This window comes from Paramormyrops kingsleyae, chromosome 14 (assembly GCF_048594095.1).
Source record: "Paramormyrops kingsleyae isolate MSU_618 chromosome 14, PKINGS_0.4, whole genome shotgun sequence".
NCBI lineage: Eukaryota > Metazoa > Chordata > Actinopteri > Osteoglossiformes > Mormyridae > Paramormyrops > Paramormyrops kingsleyae.
Genome location: NC_132810.1, coordinates 16,851,875 through 16,874,006, shown reverse-complemented (window position 1 = coordinate 16,874,006; position 22,132 = coordinate 16,851,875). Strand labels below are relative to the sequence as shown.

General features: G+C 50.9%; 2 protein-coding genes across 5 annotated transcripts; both read right to left on the bottom strand.

Moving 5' to 3' along the window:
• Positions 1 to 85: 85 nt before the first annotated feature.
• eprs1 (glutamyl-prolyl-tRNA synthetase 1) lies at positions 86 to 17,140 on the bottom strand. Its single transcript, XM_023792970.2, has 33 exons — positions 16,862 to 17,140; positions 15,870 to 15,954; positions 15,538 to 15,637; positions 15,153 to 15,309; positions 14,707 to 14,852; positions 13,973 to 14,073; positions 13,658 to 13,784; positions 13,041 to 13,233; positions 12,420 to 12,591; positions 12,097 to 12,330; positions 11,868 to 11,952; positions 10,391 to 10,450; positions 8,921 to 9,031; positions 8,384 to 8,520; positions 7,938 to 8,145; positions 7,628 to 7,740; positions 7,336 to 7,453; positions 6,538 to 6,885; positions 6,229 to 6,429; positions 5,891 to 6,124; positions 5,280 to 5,554; positions 5,005 to 5,056; positions 4,213 to 4,422; positions 3,956 to 4,028; positions 3,568 to 3,647; positions 3,349 to 3,450; positions 2,791 to 2,946; positions 2,294 to 2,491; positions 1,704 to 1,877; positions 1,279 to 1,439; positions 1,117 to 1,195; positions 804 to 868; positions 86 to 708 (listed from the first exon to the last, which is right to left on the bottom strand). The coding sequence occupies exons 1-33, from the start codon at positions 16,902 to 16,904 to the stop codon at positions 558 to 560; spliced, it is 4,749 nt and encodes a 1,582-aa protein (XP_023648738.1). The 5' UTR covers positions 16,905 to 17,140; the 3' UTR covers positions 86 to 557.
• Positions 17,141 to 17,855: 715 nt separating this feature from the next.
• trmt61b (tRNA methyltransferase 61B) lies at positions 17,856 to 22,116 on the bottom strand. 4 transcript variants are annotated; one of them, XM_023792584.2, is made up of 7 exons: positions 20,301 to 22,116; positions 19,972 to 20,074; positions 19,115 to 19,305; positions 18,938 to 19,029; positions 18,604 to 18,809; positions 18,147 to 18,230; positions 17,856 to 17,971 (listed from the first exon to the last, which is right to left on the bottom strand). In XM_023792584.2, the coding sequence occupies exons 1-7, from the start codon at positions 21,123 to 21,125 to the stop codon at positions 17,928 to 17,930; spliced, it is 1,545 nt and encodes a 514-aa protein (XP_023648352.1). In that variant the 5' UTR covers positions 21,126 to 22,116; the 3' UTR covers positions 17,856 to 17,927. The 4 variants fall into 4 exon arrangements, 2 of the variants coding, with proteins under 2 accessions (XP_023648352.1, XP_023648361.1); XM_023792593.2 differs by having other exon boundaries at positions 18,616 to 18,809; XR_002835860.2 differs by lacking the exon at positions 17,856 to 17,971 and having other exon boundaries at positions 18,604 to 18,751.
• Positions 22,117 to 22,132: the final 16 nt, after the last annotated feature.

Below are 22,132 nucleotides of genomic sequence, written 5' to 3'. Positions count from 1 at the left end.
TTATTTGTCCCATCAAGTGAAACCCAGATTTAAAAAAGAAAAAAGGTTGTGAATATTATACTTGGAGAAATGACAGGAAAAGTGGTACAGAGAATCATTTTATTACATGTCGGTCCTACAACGTAACAGATTCATGGCTGACTCCAGCGTTATGAGTTAATTTACTATGAGGGACATGGCACACCTAGTGACAGGGTGAAGGACTTTACAGACAGGACCTCCTCTGTCCTCTCAGCAGTCCAGCAGATAAGACCCTGCAGATGGATTATTGGTCAATGGAAACTTTGCAGTTACCCCCCTCTCGCTTGTGGGCCCCTCCTACATTGAGCTGTACAGTCCTGAGAATCACAGGCGCGGGGGGGGTCTAATTGCAGGGTTAGAGGACTACAGTGAGGACCTGACTGAGGTGAGAGGTGAAGGCTTGTTGTTACAGTCACACCATATTGTCTCTAGGGTGTGTGTGTGTGTGTGTGTGTGTGTGTGTGTGTGTGTGTGTGTGTGGGTAGGGGGTTACGAGAAGGACAGGGGGCGCTAGACAACCACCACTCTACTCTGCCTCAGTAACTGCGGCCAAAGAGCGTGTAGAACTGCGCTGGCTCCTTGCCGCTCACGCACATCTGGCCGGCCTGCAGTGTCTTCAGGGGCTGGAAAGGAATGCAGAGACTCTTGGCGCCCATAGAAGGGGCCCCGGGCTCCAGGTCCTGGTCCCTGTGGTGGAGCAAGAACAAGCTTTCGTCAGAAACCCTTACCTGGTTTCCTGGCAACCCCAGAAACCACCCCCCCCTTAAAGACAGATAACTTACTTGGCAGTGATCTTCTTAATCCAGTCCTCACACTCAATACGGCCACAGAAGGGGATCTGTACGATCTGGGGGCCACCGGAAGATAGATACACTGACTTTGAGATGCCAGTATCTAGCAGCCAAACATACTCATCCACCAGAAACGTGGGCAGATCCACACGACAGGAATCATACACTTCAAGTGGGCCACACAACTGAAGCGAATGACTCAACAGCACTGAGATGCAAGTGACCGTAAACCAAATTTCATGGCATCCATTCCAGTGTCTCTTCCGGTACGACATCTACCCCCCCCCCCCGTCGGATCGCTTACCTTGCCCTGGTCCAGATCATTCTGGAACTGCTCCATGCTGTCAGCCACCACCATGTGCTTCTTCAGGTCATCCGAAGCCCTGATAAAAGCAGGGAGTTCAGGAAAAGTCACGTTGCCCTCTAAGGATGCATGGAGACTGTGCATGGCAGCCTGAAGTCCTACCTCTGAAAGAGGTTGTTCTGGATGTCCTCCAGGAGCTGCGTCAGCCGGCTCTCCACCGCAGCCTCAGGCAGGGTGAGCTTCTCCCCCGTGTCCCTCCTCACTGCCACGCACTGGCTCTGCTTTAGGTCCTTGGGTCCCACCTCCAGGCGCACGGGAACGCCCTGGAAAGGTCCCATGAGCGTGGAGGAAAACAGAAGTGCTCAGTGGAGCATAAGTGTCTCCATTCACGAGCTTCAACAGTGTCTCACACTATCACACACACACACACACACACACACACACACACACACACACACTCTAGCATGCAATGACGTGTCCATGACATTTGTTGCATGTTTGCTGCTTCTCCAGGGTTCATCACCCCCACCCCCCCCGGTTCAAGGAACAGATTCCACACACAGAAAGGAGGCATGCTGGCTAGTTACCTTCAGCTCCCAGTGGTTGAACTTCCAGCCAGGGGAGTAGTTGTCCCGCAGGTCGGCCTTGACCCTAAAACCGCTCTTCTGCAGCTGGGCAAGGTACCTGGAGCACTGGGCCAGCAGGGCCTCCTTCTCAGCTTCAGCCAGTGAGGCTGTGATGCCACAGGGGATGATGATCACCTGGTGAGGCGCCAAAGAGAGTCACCTCAAAGTATCTGGCTTTATCTCAAGCCACAGTCCTAGCCGTTTATTGACTGAAGGACTCTTGACCAAGGGTACAGTATTGATTCCCTTCCGGGAATCTGAGTCAACCTTCACAGGTTCAGTCCCTTAACTGATTCACCACCTTGTACTCATAGGTTCAAATCCCCCCTATTTCCATCCCCAGCTCTTGCTACTGAGCTGATCATCGTCAGATTTACTTTCAAATCTCTCAGCAGTCGATTTGGAAATAGTTTCTCTTGTGAGTTGCTGGGTGACAAGGTCCCTACGATGATTCACCTCTTCATTCCCTGCTGTAACTGCCAACCCCTCGCTGACCACACGGTCTCTTTCACACGGTTTCTCCTCCTAGCCGACCTCACAGAGCCTCTAACCTGCAGACAGGCCACCCTTGGGGGCAGCACCAGCCCTTGGTTGTCCCCGTGCACCATGGTCAGGACACCGATGGTACGGGTCGTGATGCCCCACGAGTTCTGGTAGGCCAGCTGCTTCTCTCCGGGCTTCTTCGGGTCCTCAAACATGATCTCGAACATCCGGGAGAAGTTCTGGCCAAGGTGGTGGGAGGTGGCTCCCTGTGGTGGGGGGGGGGGGGGGGGCGGCGGTAGGGTGAGAAAGGACAGGAACCTTCAGCAAGATACTCGTGCATTATGAAAGCAGATGACTGGGACGCTGGTTTCTCCATTTCATCCTCAAGGCGGCCATAGTGAAACGAACACTCATCTAGAATGCTACCGTTATTGGCTCTAATTCCATAACCATCAACGCATAACTAATATGGGCGGACACCCTTTGTGTCATGCAGTGACAAAATAGCTGCTGTAAAAGCAAGAGGTGGAGGTGGAGGTGGAGCTGGGAGGTGTGGGGGCCCCACCTGAACGGCCCTGCCGCTGGCGGAGACAAAGGCCTCCACCGTGGTGGTGTAATCTCCTCCAGCGAACTTCTCCTTCTCGGTCTTGCGGCCCTTCACCACGGGGATGGCCATCAGCTCCTCATAGACACGCGCGTACAGATCCAGGATTTGCAGCACCTGTTGTGGAGGACGGTGTAGAGGGCGGTCAACACAACAATGTTTTTACAGGGGGGGGGGGTTGGGTTGACCTGCTGACCATCAGCCCACAGTCCAGACACCACTACATGATACGAAATTGCTCAGTAAGCAGCCCAGATTGGCAATAACAGCTCAGCTGACCAGAAGGGGGGGGGGGGGGGTTGGAGGTTGAGGAGAAAACCATTACTTGTTGAAAGGAGGTGGGGGAGTTGAATTTCCTCACAGTGATGAGCCTCGCTCCTTTTAGGTTGAACGGTCAGATGTTCACATCGCTCTGCTGCTATATACGGACCCTAGAGTAAGTCGATATCATCACCCCCCCCCCCCCCCCCAAGTTAGGTCCACCCAGTGATTACGAGCGGATGGGAACCAGGCCCCCACCTCCTCTGCGGCCTCCTCCTTGGTGGCAAAGGCGGTGTGCCCTTCCTGCCAGAGGAACTCGCGAGTCCGCAGGAAGGGCTGGGGGTGTTTGAACTCCCATCTCTGTAGGCCATGGACAGACAGACGGGGGGGGGGGGGCAGGAAGATAAACAGCTCATCAAGATCAAGAACAATGGAGCATGAAGATGATGCAGTGTGTAGACAGAAGGCGATACTGACCACGACGTTGCACCACTGGTTGAGTTTGATGGGCAGGTCCCTGTGTGACTGGACCCACTTGGCATAAGCTGGGTACATCACTGGGGGGGCAGAAGGAGACAGAAAGACATGAGAGCAATTTTAGGGTTTAAGGCGGGGGCATAAGAGCAGCCATAATTCATACATAGGGGCCGACCTCATCAGTCAATGATATGTTTTGAGTCAGTGAGTGACAGGGGAGGGGACACTTCAGGGGCCAATCAGAATTCAGCTGGGGCCAGTGTCCCTGTGGCCCCACCCCCTTTGCCTTTATTTAGTACTTTGAAAAGACTCATTCATCGGCTTTTGGAAACAAAACCCAGGGCTGAAAGCACGGTGTGCGCTTTGGAAACAGTACGTCTCCGGCTACCTGTCTCACTGGTGGGCCGGACCGCGATGGGCTCTGCCAGCTCGGTCTTCCCCGACCGGGTCACCCACGCCACCTAGGGGAAAGCACAATCTCAAACTCTGCTGGATGTGGTGCTCTCAACACCCCCCGTACACCCCTAGTAATGCCATCAGTATCCTTTAGCCAGAATCTAGGAGTAACTGTGCTACAGGCCAGGAAGCCTGCATCCTCCCTCCCATCATTTACCCTCTTCAGATAAGCCCCCCTCCCTCCCGCACCTCTGGGGCAAAGTCAGCGATGTGGGTCTTCTCCTTCTCCAGCGCCGCCTGCGACACGAACATGGGGAAGTAGCAGTTCTCCACGCCCAGTTTCTTGATCTCTCTGTCGAAGAACTCTTTAATGGCTTCCCAAATGGAATAGGCCCAGGGCCTCAGCACGTAGCAGCCGCTCACGTCATAGTACTCGATCATCTCAGCCTTGGTGATGACCTGGGAAAGGCAGAGGGTTAAATAAGTTTGGCCTGCAGGTTGCATAGTGGAACCAGCTTTTTGAGCATGGCTGTGGAATTAAGTCACAGGAGCACAAACTTGTTTTTACTTGATGTGAAAGTTGCAAGGCATTATGGGTAAGGGCATTTAGGCATTACCACTACTAATGTTTTGAAAAGGCTGCAATATTTCAGTGCTTTTTGGGTGCTATCCAGCAGTGCTAGGTCGGCCATCTTGCCTTGTACCCGTCATTTTTTCCATTTACTTATGTGTCGTTTGTGTTAACTGAAGAAGAATAACAGTCAGATTATGAACATGCACATGAATTTTTCAGTGCTGCTGTACCCAGGTATTTGCATGTGGTATTCAAGTTCTTTGCATATCTTGAATATTTGTTGCAGCGATGAGGCCACTGCCTCATCACGCAAGTGTTTACTGATTAAAAACAAACAAACAAAAACTAGTAAACAGGAAGTATGGATGGAAGCCCACTATCCGCCACCGATCCCCATCTGAGACGGGAATCACGGCACCCATACTGCACCACCGCCACCCCAAAATCGCTCAGCCAGCCCCCCGTACCTGGGAGTACCAGTCCGCCAGGTTTTCCTCCTTCTTCGCTTCTAGACCCAACCTGCGTCAGAAACGAAACCGAATCTAAGAAAATCAATCGCTCGTGCTCCCTAAGTAGCCCACAGAACAGCTCAGGCCTGTTTTGATGACACAAGTTCTCCCAAAACCATGCCGATCATACAGGTTCTGCCTACAGTCCAGTACAATAATAGTTCCTGCAGATGAAATGACCTGTGCTCCACACCAGCCTTCTCCTATCCCCCGAGGGCCCCCGTGGCTCTCACCGGGTCTGTTTCTTGGGGCCCTGTCCATCCCCGGCCCCACCAGCTCCTCCCGAGTTGGACTCTTGGCCTTGGAGCTGCTTGTCTGCCCCCTTCTGCTTCCGCCCGCCACTCCCGCCGCCGCCCTGCTTCTCCGACTTGTTCTCCCGGTCCTTGCGGCCCTTGTCTTTGTCCCCGGTGGTCCCTGTGGCTGCCACAGGCTGGTACTCCACACCGGTCAGCGTTTTGTACTCTGCCTTCAGCTCCAGAAGCTTCTTCACTGCACTGTCTATTTGGTCCTGAAATCCACAGGACAGAAAATCCAATAATCTCATGACACAAAGTGTCTAGCAAACAAACAGAGCCACCGTAATGCGGAGTACCTCAGGGTCCTGTACTGGGACCATTACAGTATTTAAGGTATGAAAATATAACACAAAAATGTCAAAAACTTAAGGTAAATGCTCTCCGATTACAAAGGACTGAAGGCAACTACGAGAGATATTTTCAGCACACATCAAAAAGTCATACACGTACTGCATGATGCAGTATGTGTATGACTCCTTTGTACAGGATTACCATAAAACCCCTAACAGCCTCCTCACGTTTGGTCTATGGCCCACAAAAAGTCTCACCTTAGAGGCTTTCTCAGACTTCAGTGTCCTCACCAACTCTCCCTGCTGGGCGACCTGTGAAAACACTGCCTGGGCGTCGGGCTGGACGGAGCCGGACTTCACCGGAGGACTGTCCACCTTGACAGAGCTCGAGCCTGCTGGAAGTGCCATGCCGGGTTTGTATTCTTGTCCGGTTTGTTCCTTGAACTCCGCTTTAAGAGTCAAGAGCTGCTTAACGGCAATCTCAATCTGATCCTAAGGAAGAAAAAAAATAGACTATTATTGGCAATACAAACATACAGCAGGAAGTAAGAACTTTGCGGTAAACAAAGAAGATTCTCGTTGCTATTCTTCCTCACCTTAGGAGCTTTTTCAGCTTTCAGTTTCCTAACCGTCTCCCCCTGTTCGGCGACACGATGGTACAGACCCACGGCATCCAATGAGGTGTTTCCAGGGGCGGGGCTAGGTGGCGCCGTGCCCGGTTTGTACTCCTGTCCTGTGAGCTTCTTGAACTCCTCCTTCAAAGTCAGCAGCTGCTTCACCGCAGCGTCGATTTTTTCCTGGTTTGAAGGGGTCGAGAAAATTAAAGCTGAAATGCTGTCAAAAAAAAAAAAAAATCATCAAACCTGACGGTTAAGCTTATAGGCAGTGCTACATCACCTGTTTACCTTGGGGGCTTTCTCCGCCTTCAGCTTCCTCACTACCTCACCCTGCTGGGTGACACGTGTATACGGACAGCCAGCAGCATGGCTTGCTGGGACAGGGTTGGTGGCACTGGTCAGTGGCTGGGAGGAGCTGGGTGGCGCCATGCCCGGTTTGTACTCCTGTCCTGTCACCTTCTTGAATTCCTCCTTCAGGGCCAGCAGCTGTTTCACCGCTTGGTCCACCTGGACCTTGGGGGCCTTGGTGGCCTTGAGCTGGCGCACAGTCTCACCCTGGGCCACCACAGCGGAGACCACAGAAGCCGCGTCTCTGTCGGGGACGGGGGCGGCCTGGGGGACGGACTCGGCCTTCGCCTGCGTGAATGAAGCGGCAAGGAGAAGGAACCACTTTACTCCAGTCACCCCAGTAATATTACTGGTCACAGACGTAAACAATGCACCTCTCTCTCCTGCATCTGAGATTGTATCACACGTTTCCTTCGAGCACAAAGAAACACAATATGACGCGTAAAGATGACACGTTAAGATGTAAAAGGTTAATGCAGCAAAAGTCAATTGAAATAAAAAGTAATATCAGTAACAGTATTTTCTGTTTCTACATAAAACAGCTTATGTCAGGAGGAGGTGAAGCGAGGAGCAGTGTGAAGAGTACAGGAGGGGCCTGGTAACTATAGGAGGGGCCTCGATTACTATACGGAAAGCCTGAGTCTTCTCCTAAGTCCCTGACCACAGCCAATCAGCATGACTCAGTGTTGGCCAATGAATCGACACTAGTCATTCTGCCAATCACAGTCAGTGACTCACAGGCTTGCTGACAGCCTGGCTCTTGCTCTTGTCCTTGGACCCAGCGGTGGGCATGTCCTTGGTGTGTCCATCGGGGATGTAGAGCAGGACACAGGGGCTCTCCTGGCAGCTGTAGGGACTGGGGATGGAGGAAAGGCCCAAGGCGGCCACAAAAACAGGCCTTACCATCAAACAATCATAAGAAGCAAACTGAACATGTAACTCTGATTAACAACAAAAAAAAAAAAAAAGAAAAGAAAAGTATTCACTACTCAGTCACTGGTGTGGGTGTGACCATACTGAGGCGAGCTACCTGGTTGGCTCATACGGCTGGTCACAGATGTAGAAGCCCCTCCTCTGCAGCTGAATGATGTCACCTTTCTTCAGGTCCTTCAGACAAGGATCTCCTAACATTTGCTCCTCCAGCTATGACAGAGAGAGAGAGAGAGAGAGAGAGAGAGAGAGAGAAGCAGACAAGACAGACCAGATAAACCAAGAGAAACAAAGAGACAAAGACAGAGAAAGTGAAAGAAAAAGAAAGGAAGAGAGAAAGAATTGTTTCAGAGCTGTATGTAACACTGTGTGTTTGATGCGCTCTCCCACTGGGCCCCACTGGGCCCCACCTTGCTGTTCCGGTTGATGTAATCCTTGAAGTCGTCATCCTTGCCCAGCACGGGTTTGGAGATGAGGTGCTGGTAGTTCACGCAGATGGCCGGCACCAGCGGGGCCTGGGGCGTGTCCGCCAGCCACGTGATCTTGGTGGTCTTCTTGTAGTCCTTGTTCTCCAGGTCCAGACGGGCCTCCAGGGATGAGACAGCACCACTGGCATCTCTGTGGTGCAGAATTGGCATTAATCATCAGAAGAGAATGGAGTGGAAAGGGACACCTGGCACCGCAGACACTGTGGAACCAGCATGAAGAATACTGGAGGTTCAGAAAAGTATCAAGGACCAGCAGAGGGCTTAAGAACATAAAGCTCCAAAAACATTCAGTTAATATCAGGGTGACGCGCACATTCAGTGCTGACATCACCAACTGCATGACGGAAAGCGCGAGAAGTGACAGGCACCTGTGGATTTTGGTGATGACCAGGTTGCCCCAGTTGATGAAGGTGACGGTCTCCCCCTCGCTGAAGGTCTCGGCGTCAGCGCCCTCGACCAGCACCCTGGGCCCGTACCACACGGGCTTCACCCCCACGTCGGTGTTCTGTGAGGAAACCGGTCATACCAGACGGCCAAGCGGTGCAGACCACAGCGAGCACTAACGGGAAACGTGACAGCACCAGACAGGGATATCGCTCAGGGGCCATGCTAGGATTTAAGGTGGGGGGGGCGGGGCGTACTGTAAAAGAGACCATAATTCATAAAGTAGGGTCAACCTTATTAGCCAATGATATATTTTGAATTGGTGAATGACAGGGGTGGGGCACTCTGTGGGCCAATCATTTTTCAGCACCGGCCAGTATCCATGTGTCCCCGTCCCTGATATCAATCTCGTTATAGGGTAGCTCTCTGGTAAAAATACAGTATTATTAATCCAAACTAACACCAAGCGTGACAACTGTTAATGTGTGGGAATAGAGCCCCCTTCAGGTCGACCGAAGTACCTTGGGGTGCTTGACAGCCTCCTTCATCTCCTCCTTAGCCTCGGGGACGGAGACGGGCACAGCGCGGGATTTCAGGAGAGAGGTGTACCTGGGGGCCACAGGGTCAATCACCTGGGAGGGGCAGATGGAGAAACATGGAATGCTGAGCTAAAAATGACATCACAGATTACACGAGGCGATACATGCAGGGGGTGTGGGGGGGGGGGGGGCACAGGAAGCCAACTAGAGCAGGGTGCGCGGTTTTCACAACACGGGCCTGGGCCTTGATTGGTCAGCAAGGCATGGCGGTAAGCAGAGAGAAAACCAGCAGCCTGCTCATGAGACCAGGTGGGGTGGGGGGCGATTCCGATTTCAGAAGACGATGACCAGGCTGTTCACAACATCGGCCTCCTCCCCACCGATAAAGAGGTCCCGCCTGAACACCCCAGTGGAGCCCCCCCCCATGGTACCCTCAGGCCTCTCGCTGCTGTCTCCGTCACCAAACAGTGGCTGATCATTCCTCTGTCTTCAAAAATCAAACACCCCCCCCCCATCTTTTAAAAGAGCAGCAAAACTGGGGAGGTGGAGGTCAGAATGTGACAGATGGAGATGGAGAGGAACAAGAAGTGTGGGGTGTGACAATGGAAAAAGCCCCTCCAGGAAGTGTGGGGGGTGACAAAGGAAAAAGCCCCTCCAGTCGAGCAGAAGCTCAGCTCCCTCTAGCAGCCAGACAGGGGAAGCGGACAAGGCCGGCAACGGGCCCTTGGGCCTCAGACACCCAGCCGGTACTTTAACGCCAAATGTGGTGTTGGGCCTTTTTGATGGAGCGGAGGAGAGTGAGGCGACGGGGGAGGGGCGGGGGGAGAGAGGAGGACGGGGGAGGGGCGGGGGGAGAGAGGAGGACAGGTACCTTTTTACAGCTAATTGGCAGCTTGGAAACAGAAGAGTGAGATTTAACGTTTAATGCCCAACACAGGTGATGCGGATCAAGGCAGTACAGACAGCACCCCCCCCCCCCCCCATCTCCACCCTGACCCCCCATCCACAGCGTGATGGCCCAAAATACACATTAAAACAGCAAGGTGTAGTTAGTGCAGGGGGGGGTTGATGAATGGTTAGCAGGGACAGTTGAGAGAGGAGGGTGTGGGGGGGGGGGGGGGGGTCAACAAGGCAACAAAGCCAGGGGGAAAAAAGACAGCATTAAACGTGTCTGTCAGGTCTGCCATCACGAGGTAGTGGGGCCTCGAGAACCTGCAGATGGGGAGGAACATGCAGTGACCGTGACAGGCAGGTAGGGGGCAGTGGTTCAGGTTCACAGCAGAGGGTCACATGCTTCCACTCCTTAGAACAAAAGCAGCATCTTCTCAGCTTCTGAGCTCAAGCCATATATATGTGGCAGGTCACTCCCACCCGATCTGTAAGCTCTTAGGTTCTGTCCAGGACTGAACTGGCCAAGGGCAGAATTCGGGGCTGTAAGAACCTCATGCTCACCTTCTTGTTGAAGGCCCAGATCTTGTCCCACTCCATGTTGACCACAGACCTGGATCCACCCTGAAAACAAAGACAATGAGAGAGCTGAACGACTCGAACCCACAATCTGGTTGCAGCATGAAGCTGAAGAACAACAGAGTAAATGTCTTATTGTCCATCTACTCATCAACATCTTACATCCTACCCAGTCAGATACTGGGTGTGGAACAGTATTCCACAACAGAGCACCAACACGTACATCAAGCGTGGGTCACCGATAATTTACTCACCAGTTTAACTAAGCAGTATGAAACCTGAGTGCCCGGACAAAACATGGAAGAATGAGCGACACACAGAGCTGGGACAGGACCGTTCCCTGTAGCCATGCCCAACACTATCCAATACTTCCCAACTATTTGATCCAACCATATCCAACGAGACAGCGCTCCTCGACGCTATCCAACGAGATTAACCGACGGCGCTCCTCGACGCTATCCAACGAGATTTACCGACGGCGCTCCTCGACGTTATCCAACGAGATTAACCGACGGCGCTCCTCGACGTTATCCAACTAGATTAACCGACGGCGCTCCTCGACGTTATCCAACGATTAACTAACACTACCCAACAGTGCTACCCGACAGCACCATAAAGTGCTATCCAATAATGCTAACCAAAAAGTTATCCAAGGACTAGGCGACATAGTCAAAAATGGTCTCAGGATGAAAAATGTTCATACCAATCAATGTCAATAATTACCACGATGAATGTGAAATCATTATTTCTTTCCAGTTTAAAATGTAAATTTTTGCTCCTGAGTAAAAGTCGAAGAAGTCAGATGGTGAATTGAGGTTTTAAACTGTTCTTTATTGTCAGAACGTGAGAAACGCTTGTCAAATAGCATTTCACATTCCTCAAAGAGGAGGGAGAAGATGAACAGGTTATTTTAGTCAGCGTCAAAACGCTGCCTCTGACATTCTTAGCGTTTTTGAATTCTCTGGCTTAATACTGTGTGAATTTCTCAAGGACTGAATTTTACCGTGTACTTTCCTGGAATACCCTGATTGGACAGGTTGCATTGGACTTACCTGCTCTTCCAGCGAGTTGCCCTGTTGTTCTGACTGTGTTGTTTTCTGCCTGCCTGCCCTATTACATTCTCTTGTTTGTTCAATAAATTACTGTTTGTGTTTTCACAGCTGTGTTTGCGTTTTTGCTCTAATGCCGTACCTGACAAGTAGTCACAGAAAAAGTGACATTTCATTGTGATGTAAGATGTGTCCCTTGCAACATGTCGGATCCTCAAACTTTCATCAAACATTTGATATATTCACAGAGGAAAAGTATATCGTGATAATTATTGTTATCGTCTAGCGCTAATCACAACATGGGCAATAACCATTCAAAATTTGTTTGTTGTCGTAAGAAACCAGGGTCTTCCAGGCTGAGAAAAGCTTCTGTTAGCTGGTGAAGCAGATCAAGAAGGTCCACATGCACTCACCTGTGCTGCGATGAACTGCTTCAGTCCCTCGACGGTCATCCCTCTACGGAGAACACCTCGGACCGTGGGGAAGCGCGGGTCGTCCCTGTGAGTGGGAGACAAGGACTCCAGCTTTCATTCGCACACGGACCGGTCCAGCAGAACCGTGACAGTATCCAGCTACAGCCAGAGACCTGTAGCCACAAGTGACCACACTCAGCAAGCAGGAAGAGCTGTGGCAGAGACTTACCAGCCATCCACCAGGCCCTGATCCACGAACCAGGTGAGCTTGCGCTTGGACAGGACCGTGTTGTTGAGGTTGAGGCGGGCATACTCCCACACGTAGGGCCGGCGTAGGCCCAGGGCCTCGATCACCCAGTAATACTGCTCGTCGCGGTCGTGGTACTCAGTGGTACGCAGGGCATGGGTCACCCCCTCCACACTGTCCACGATGGGGCAGGCGAAGTCGTAGGTGGGGTACACCCTGGAGCGGGAGGGAAGGCCATGACGTTCGATACCCACGGGAGGCTGACACACAGAGACGTCGGGGCACAGACGAACAGCGCCACCTACTTGTAAGTGCTGCCTGTCCGCGGGTGCGGCTTGTTCTTGCACCGGAACAGCGTGGGGTCGCGCAGGCAGCCGTTGTTGGAGTTCATGTCAATCTTGGCCCTCACGCAGCAGGTCTGCCCAAACTCGGTTCCTGCCTTCATCTCCTCCCACATCTTCATGTTCTTTTCCACCGCTGGGGAGGGCGGGGGTCAGAGTGAGAGGAACAGCGGGCATCACTTTTCAGAGGAGCCACTTGTGCCAAGAGCATCAATACGTTACACGACCAGCGTGCGTGTGAGTGTGAGCGTGGCCCACAGCTGCAGGGGTTATGGCAGCTGCCTTCAGACTTCAGATTGTTACCAATTTGCATCAGTTCACAAACACCGACTTGTAGCCTTGTGTGCATTTCTGTGTTTATCCACGTGTGTGATTCTATATTTATTATCCCTGTAAATACACCGCATGTACAATATACAAATACTTATCTCCACATTAATACACTCTTTAAATCAATTTTGGTGTTTTTTTTTTAACCCATTTACCAAACTATTAGGTTCCTCACTCAAGGTCCAAGAGCCGGTTCCCCAGCTCACAATTCGGTAACCGCTCGGTGTCACATGGTCAGGGCCGGAGGCCACTCACAGTTGCTACGGTTCTGGGACTCCAGCCTCTGCTCGCGCTCCTGCTTCATGACGTCAGGCGCCGTGTCGTCCACGTAGGCCCTGCCCTTGCGGAGCAGCTGCTCGCCCAGCCGCAGGATGGCGGGGAAGTGATCACTGGTGTAGGTGAACTGATCGGGCTTGATCTGCAGCATGGCCACATCCTCCAGGATCACCTGACGCACGGCCACAGGGAGCGAGAGTTATCTCCAGCGCGACATTCCACGCCGCCGGCCAGCCGACAACTCAGAAACAGGTGGGGGAGGGGGAGGGCCGCACTGCGATTGAAATTCAGCCTTAGGGTCCCTCATGGCTCTATGGAAATTCTGGCCACATACCCAGGGGTCCACTGGGAAAATTCCCGTTATGCCAGATGGCCCGTTCCGGACCAGGGGAGAGGGGAAGAAATAAGAGGAGTTTGCCACCAGAGGTGGAAAGTGCAGGTCCAGAAAGTACAAATGCAGACCAAGATTGTGTTTCAGCCAACCAGTTGAGTACTCTGTGAATGTGACTGGTTGATTAAAACAAAATCGTATTCTAAATTTGTACTTTCTGGACCTGCATGTTCCACCTCTGGAAGCTACCTTCAGGGCAGCATACCTTCTCGAAGTCCTCCTTCTCCTTCTCGGGGTTGGTGTCGTCAAAGCGCATGATCAGCTTGCCCTTGAACGTCAGCTGGTAGTGCTGGTTGAGGAGGGCGGCCTTTGCGTGCCCAATGTGCAGGTACCTGGGTGACAGGGACAACAGGGACTCAGATTAAACACGCGGGACCCCCACTCTAACCTGACCCGAGTTCATGCACAAGCACTGTGCTGCTGCGTAGGCAACCGTTTCCATGGCGATTCTTTCGAGCCTGCTGATTGGCTATCGACCAGACACCGGATGCATTCAATCACGGCATGGGAACCGACTCACCCGCTGGCTTCAGGTGGAAACCGGACGATCACCTTTCCCACCTCCGCACCGGGGAGATCCACAAACTTCCCGACATCCTGCTTCTTGTCCTTATCTCCCTGCTGACCAGAGCAAAAGCCCTTCTAATTGGTGTTAAAATTATGGTTCACCTCAAGAGAGTGGTTTTAGTGTCATTTATCCATCTCGGTTGTTATGCTGGGAGTTGCCTAGATACAGAGATATCGACCTTAGAGATGTCAGGCTTCTCTCGATTATCACTGCGCAGAAGATATCGCTGGGGTACTTGTGCTTGTATCTTCTGCGCAGTGATGCGATCAGTGTGTGGAGTTTGGTAGAAGAAAATTCCTACCTTAAACTGCTCCCTACCAAAGCCTGTGGATTATCATGACTAACCAGGTCATGATTTTTGGTACGAGACATTGCGGCTAATCGTTTTGTTTTTTGTTCTGCCGCTTTAATTGCCACAGAAAGAATGTCATTCAGTCCCATTATATTGAAGAAAAGCCAGATATTTCTACGGCCAATATCTCCAAAGCAGAGCAACCTAGATGGGTAGACAGCCCTGCCCCCCTGAAACATAACTTTTTTCAGTTTTGGGGTGAACTGTCCCTTTAATTCTCCATTAAGTCTTTAACCAAAGCCAATTCTTAAGAAAGGCAGCTAGATACTGATGGAGATAGATGGGGAGTGGGGGGGGGGGCATTATACAGGCTAAACACGAGCACTGTTCTTACCACGCCGTTGCCAGGGGCAACCTTGGTGCTGGCAGACTTGACTGCCACAGTGGAGAAGGGAGACTGGGAGCCCAGAAACGAGAACCAGCGACGGACATGGGGGAAGGAGCCCGCACTGGCCTGGACGGCCTGCCAATCCCCACTTCCTTTAAGAGACACAATGAACAAGTGAGGAGAAGCAGCCAGAGAGAAGGACGGACAGCTGCAACTGCCAATGAGATCCGAGAAAAGCAGACCACGCCTTTTATGCTCCCACTGAAAACACGGTGCCGAGGATCATGCCTCTCACATTTACAGCAGAGCTGAAGGCGTTGCTACGGTGGCCCTGATGACCAAAAAACATCAACACATTGAGACAAGGAAAAACATGTGCTGTGTGGCACTTCAGGGCCACCGTAGGTCCCAAAACAGCAAACATGGGCAGCTCGGGGACGACCAGCACAAACCTTTGAGAGCCGCCCACACAGAGAGATCAGCGAGGGTCAAGCCATGGCCCACCAGAAAGGTGCGTAGCGCCAAAGCCTTATCCAGCTCCTCCAGGACAGGGGTCAAGGGTGACTGGCCGGAGACACGACGGGCACCGAACTCTAACCAGTGGTCCACCTGGAGTGGGGTGGGAGCACATTTAAATATATATATAAAAACACACGCTGGGAAAACAAGGGAAATGGCAACTGGAAACTAAGAGGGGGACTGACAAGATAACATACAAAAGCCGGTATATCAGCACTGTCAAAACAACATGACAGGCACAAATCAGGAATCACACTCCAAAACCGCCCAGGGCCTCCCTGTCACTGCTGCCACTTCCTGTTCTGCTGGTTCCCTCACCTCTGTCTCCTCCAGCACCCCGGAGCCGTAGAGAGCCAGGGCAGGAGCCAAACGGGCTAGATAGCGCAGGATGGAGTTGACATCGCTGAACTGCACGGTGCTGCGAGTGGGGCCAGGGGGGGATATCAGTTACCAGGTGTAAAACCTTCTCTACTCTGACCGTAAAGAAACATTACTCAAACTCTTACACTGAAAAGCAACTAACGCTTGATTTGTAAGTTACTGACAGGCAAAGTAAAGGCAGCCAATGGAGCCGTCTGTTATGCATCTATGTTAGCTCAAATAGTAGTAAACATACATATTGACGCCCAAAGCAGGCGTGGCGTACTCACTCTGAGACGCGGAGGCAGGTGACTTTGCCATCCTGCACGGTGACGCTGGCGACGCCTCGCACGCGCTCGACAGCCAGTAGCACTCCTGCATGCAGACAGGGGAACAGTGGGGGGAACACACACACAGACGGGGTATATTTAGCAACGCCACAAGCACGCAAATGGTCGCTTAGCTCACCGGACGACTCATGATAACCTCCGTTAAGAAAATTACAGCCCTGCCTACTGCATGCCTACCGCAATATCGGGACAAATTTTGTGTTTAACATACTGAATGAACAAAACCTTGATAACGGAGCTTGTGTTCTGCGATCACATTAGATTCCAATAAATTCACTTTATTGGTCCTAGGGGGGACTGCTGTACGTCAAGCAGAAACCATATAGTGTATACAACATAATTATGTTATCTGCGTGCTATATATCCTTGTGTGAACGAAAACATGCAATGTAACGCCGGATCACCGAGGAGGCTGCAGTAACGCCACGGACCGTCGCAGCCATGTCATTCACTTTCAGTTCGCTTGCATCAGCCGGTTACTCCGATCAGGGGCAGACGGAGGCGCTGTTTGAAAGCTGCAGCGGCTAAAGTGGATCGCTTCGGTATTAAATACCAGCAGGGTGGTGTACTGGCACAACGCAAAACGACGATCACCGGGTGAACAGTTACTACACGGTAACCGTAGATGCACAGGGGAGGCTAAATGATCCGCAGATTGCTTTCCCCCGTTTCTCGCCAATCGCACCCCCGTCCTCTAGCAAGGTGTGCAGTCAGCGATCGCGTAATGAATTAGCCTCTTATATTACAGTGCGCAACAATATGCCGCCGCTTTATTGGCAACATCAACCGCTCCTCCAGAGTAGTAAAGTGACTTTACTGCCTGCTGACACTCGCGTTCTAGCTTCTAAGTATTGCCACGATGGCAGCAGAAAGCAGCCAGAATACCCATAAAACGACACCGACAAACATCAACAGGCACCGATCACACCTACCCAAAGGCGGATTACCGCTGTTCACAGTTAGGTTTAAAGTCATGCTGTTTTCTCCTCCTATAGCTTTTCGTGATGTTCTCAGCGGCGCTCCTTAAGCCCTCCTGTCTCCTCGCAAACACCGCGCACACGTTCCCTCACGCTCCGGTTCTCTCTCTCTCTTTCAGAAGCCACGCAGCCCACCGCTTCCGGGTTCCCCCGCTAATCTGTCCCCAATCGCACCGTGACGCAGGAGAAAAGTTCCGGGAGCGCGCAACGCGTTCGCGGCGTTTCGGGGAAACTGCATTCCGCAGTAGCTCAAAAACGCAGAATCGAAACGGAAAGCGTGACTGTCAGTCGCTGACAGATGTGATAAACACGAAGTTTACGGGCGTGGTGCGTAAACAGCCTCGAGGTCAGGCGCCGGCTTGCGTTACATCACAATGCGCATTATGTGCCGGCGCAAAGTTTTTGATGATGAGGACAGCAGAACTTTACCTTAAACAGGAACGTGATTTGATGGAAATACTGCAACGTGCTGAGAGAAAGAAAAAATGCAGCGAACACCTAAGTTATCTAAGAAGGATGATCTATTTCGTTATTCTGCTGATAATGAAATACGAAAAAGAATATAGTTGGAATAAGAAAATCACTATTCAAACCAGGCTAAAGACATTTCTATTCCATCGTGTCTTTGATTAGCACCGACAATCTCAAATGTTGATGCTTTTTCTTGTACCGGTATTTTTGTATTTTTACTTGATTTTCTTTTTAATTATACCTGTTACTTTCTTTTATTTTATGCAAAGCACTTTGAAAATGGGCTATATAAACTTGCTTTGTAGTTCTTTATAAAGCAGAGCACCAGAACACTACAGTTCCCTGGTTTCCTGAGTAATTCCTCATTTAGTGAAATGCTCATTCAAACATCAATATTAGTATCTTCTGAGGCACTGTGCTCTGCTGGGATGCTTCCTGTCATACGGCGAATGGTAAATGAATATTCGTGAATCAACTGTACAAGGCATTCCACTTTATTTTTCGACAAAAATACAAAAAGATTCCTTAGCCTCTTCACAGCTGTCCAGCATCATGAGTTCTTGGCTTTTATCTTCCGTAGTTTCACCAGGAAGGCTGAAAGAACATGTTGCTGTTACAGGTACCAATCTTTTCAACATGAACATGAAATCACCTTTATCAAGAAACGCATTTCATGATGCTTATTAAATGGTATCTGAGGTTACAGTGGGAATTATGGTGTTTGGATAATCACTGCACGCCCAGGAGGTATGATCTGAGCACCATGCACCTGTGTGTGCTGTTTGCTGATGGTGAGGTCGCACCATGTAGGTCACAGTCCCAAAGGGGACGTCATCGTCACATGAGAAGTCCTCTGCAGAAAACCATAAGAAACGTTAAAGACTGACATACTATCTCAGTATGAACACTGCAAACTCTAGCATTCTACCACACCCCTGGTATAAATATCTATATGTGTCTTGCACTTTACACAGGTAATTGCTGCTCTATTTCTTTTTTGATGTTCTTCTATTTCTCTAATTCTGTAGTCTATTTTAATACTACTGCTTTGTGTGATGCCTGCAGTCAAAGGCCCCACTGCTATCCCATTTTGTTATGCATGTGCACAATGACAATGAAATAATTGCGAGGCAGGAAATGGTCTGACTCGTTACTCAATTTGATATTACGCAGCTGACGTCCTCATGAATGACCCCAGTTAGCCAGCTCATGACCTGGAAGCTGACCTTCCTCCTTGCCTTCAGCATGTGACTGCTCCTCCTCTTCATCACCGGTCCCCGAGAACGGAGCCACCCTGGCCGCCGCCGTCCCATCCTTCATGACCGCCGGGGCCACCAGCCAATCCCGGTGCTGCACCTCGATGATGCGTTCGCACTGGAGGGGAAGTCCAGACACCCGCACTCCCTCTAACAGATCGATCACCTGGGTCAGGCTGCACCCGGGGGGGGGGGGGTTGGGGGAGCGGGGTGCTTAATGACACCTAAGGTGACACGGCACTCAGGAAGACTGTTAATGCATGTTAGGCGGCCACAGCTAGCCTTAGTGAGGCGGCCAACTCACTTGACCAGGTAAACTGCACACACGGCGCCATCGTTCAGGTATGGAAACACGGCGGGCAGCGCCACCTGGGGGCTGAGCATGTCCAGGACGGCCTGCGATGTAAAAACATGTCGCTTATTGTCACAGGCCAGCACCAGAGACAGAAACATGCAGATCGGTGTCAGGTGGCTTTCATACGGAGTTGAAGCGCAGCCCCGAGAGGAGAGCGCCGGCCCCCTGCAGCTCAGCCACATGGAAGCGCACGTTGTCGGGCCACTCCTCGCCCCGCCGCAGCTTCCAGGCCTTACGCCATCGTTGGTAGTTCCGCAGCGCCCTCTGGTGGTGGTCCTCTCTCCGCTCCACACTCGTCACACAGCCCCGGGAGCCCACTGTGGTGACACACATAGATGCACAAGCTCAGAGTGAGACACCCATGCAGCGCGGGGAGTAAAAGAGTCACCAATGATCACCAGTGATAACCCGGTCAACAGGTGTTAAATAACCTGAAGTGGGTAATTAAGGTCCAGAGAGCAGAAGTCCAGACCAAGATTTTGTTTCAACCAATATATTAAGAGTGGGCAGCGGGGACAATGTAAAGCGCTTTGAGACAATGTAATGTTGTGAAAATGCGCTATACAAATATTGAAAAAAAAAATTAATTGATTTCAATTGAATTGAACCCAGCGGTGTAGTTTACCAGCACTCAAACCACACACTGGTGTGGGCCCCCTGTTGGCCAAAAGCAGTTGCTACACTAAAAATTAAATAAACTTGTTTCTTATTTTGGAGATGCTGAAGCAACATGTTCTGCTATGCTAGCTATGATCTTCTGTCTCTGCTCTCTAGATATTTATATATAAATGTATTAATATATGCTCCCCCCCCCCCCGCTCACAGCTGCAAATCCACACCCAAGCGCACCTAGCAAATCCAGCCAAGGTACCAAACAACGTGTTTAGCTACGAAGCTCGGGCCGATTCACACGGCCCATCGTTTAGTGACACCTTGGTCCTCCCTGGACATAGAGGACGGTGGCGTTACGGCACGGCGCCCACCTGCCCGGGACAGGAAGAGGGTCATGGCCCCCGACCCAGAGCCCGACTCCAGAACACTGTCTCCCTCAGAGACATCCATCATCATCAGCATCGCAGTGGAGTCCTGCAGATGGAGAAAGAGCTCATTATTGCGGAACACAAAAGAAATCGTTTGACAAAACAAAAGAGTTTGACTTTGTGAAGCATTCTAGAGCATCAAAAAGGTGTGATATAAATAACAGGTTTTGCTTTGAAATAAGGAGCAGAGTAAGATTTGAACAATGAGGAGCACTTGAGGGAGTCTGCTGTTCGGTGAGGCGTGCTGAATGAGGCGGGGTACCAGGCCAGACCTTAGGGTACGCGATGGCGGGTGCCCTCTTCATTAATAGGACGTACTCTTCCAGGCTGGGGCGTCGCACCAGGATGGGGGAGCCGCTGGAGAGCTGCAGCAGTGACCCAGAGCGGCTCCCCACGATAGTGCTGTGTGCTACGGACCCCCAGGTACTTTGCAGGTGCCCCTTCTCCTGCAGCTGGAACATCTTCCGGAATTCCAGCCAGCCCTTACCGCGGTACTCGGCCAAGACCAGCTCCCCGAGGCCAAGCGGCGGCTCCCCAAAGATGGCTGGGGATGAGTCTCCTCCATCACCAACCTGCCATTCCTCCATTTTCTCCTCTCGGTCACAGAAGTTCACTTCCTCTGCACTCTCCTGACATGGCTGCAGGTCTGGCCTTTGCCTTCCATTCTCATGAGAACCTTCAGGTCCCATTCCTGCGGTATCTGTCATTTCCTGACTGGATTCCATGCTCCCCAAGGGCCTCTGATCTTCTGCTCTACCCCTTCTCAGCTCCCACACCTCCTGGCTCAAGGATTCCTGAGGCAGCAGCTGGCTGATTCTCTCCAGTGGAGACAGGTGGCGCCTTCTGGATCCCAGTTTCCCAAACACCAGACCTTGGGAAGAAGGCTTCTCTCCCGAGAGCTGAGATTCAGGGTTGTCCCTCTCACCCTCATTTTCATTATGTTCTTTATCTCCAGTACCAAAGTTCCTTGCAAAACGCATTTGCTGACAAACTCCTCTCCAACGAGGTGGCTCTCTGCACCATTGCTGGCGTGAGAAAGTGACACAAATCCGCACCAGCATCCGGTAGGGCTTATACATATACACTCCTGTCCACATAAATACAATTCTGCAGAAAAATGACTGAGAGAATATTTACACAGTCATGCACATTCATAAACGAAGATGTGATTAAGACAATTAGCATCCAAAAATGTTAGTATAGCACCACCCAAGGGCTTTCAAAGATTTTATAAAACACTGATTAAATGTCTGCGGACCGATATTTTGGAAAAACTAGAACTAAATTATAAAGTTACACACCGTACGAATGTATAGTTCTTTAGTAGTTAGCGCTTAACAGCTATTTTTTGTGTGCGTTTCACCTACAGTAAGTAATCAAACGTCGTAATTTCAAACCCAGTGACCGTATACATGAATCTTTTACATCTTCAGTCGCATAAATCAGTAATCTTTTTAGAATTACGCCACACATCACCTCGAGGACTTATCTTCGCCATGACTTTGGCTATGCCGAGGAGGAACACATGTTATGTTCTATTACGTCAAAAGCGATGCGACAAGCACAACAACGCCAAACCACCCGGCGGCGCTATTTTACGGCAAATATCAACACACCGTCCCCAATACCGAATGAGAAATTAAATAGCAGGTCCCTTATCTGGAGATTTTTTGGTGCTTATGGGGAACATGTGCTTCTAAAAGCATTTGGTGATTTACGATGTGCTTTACATTCGACTTCCCTTCTTTCTTTGCCTTCCCTTTCCGGCAATACCGTAGCGCCAGAGAAATAATTTGAGTCCCTAATTTACCCGATGCCTTTGGCAATAAGACCATAGAAGTACTACAAACCTCGTTCCCAGTTTAATCTGTAACGTATTTTACTTTACTTTCATTTTTATCTGTTCCACTTTTTAATGCTCATGTTTCTCCCATTAATAACTTGTTAGAGATTAATGTAATTCAGAGTAAGCGATTGCCCAAAGCGTACGAGTGTTTTTAAAAATTCCGACAGAACACAACACCGTTTGCTTAAGCGATGCGTGGAATTTACGGCATCAGTAGGCGCCACCTTGCTGCCATTTCTCTTTTCAAGGCGCGTCCTT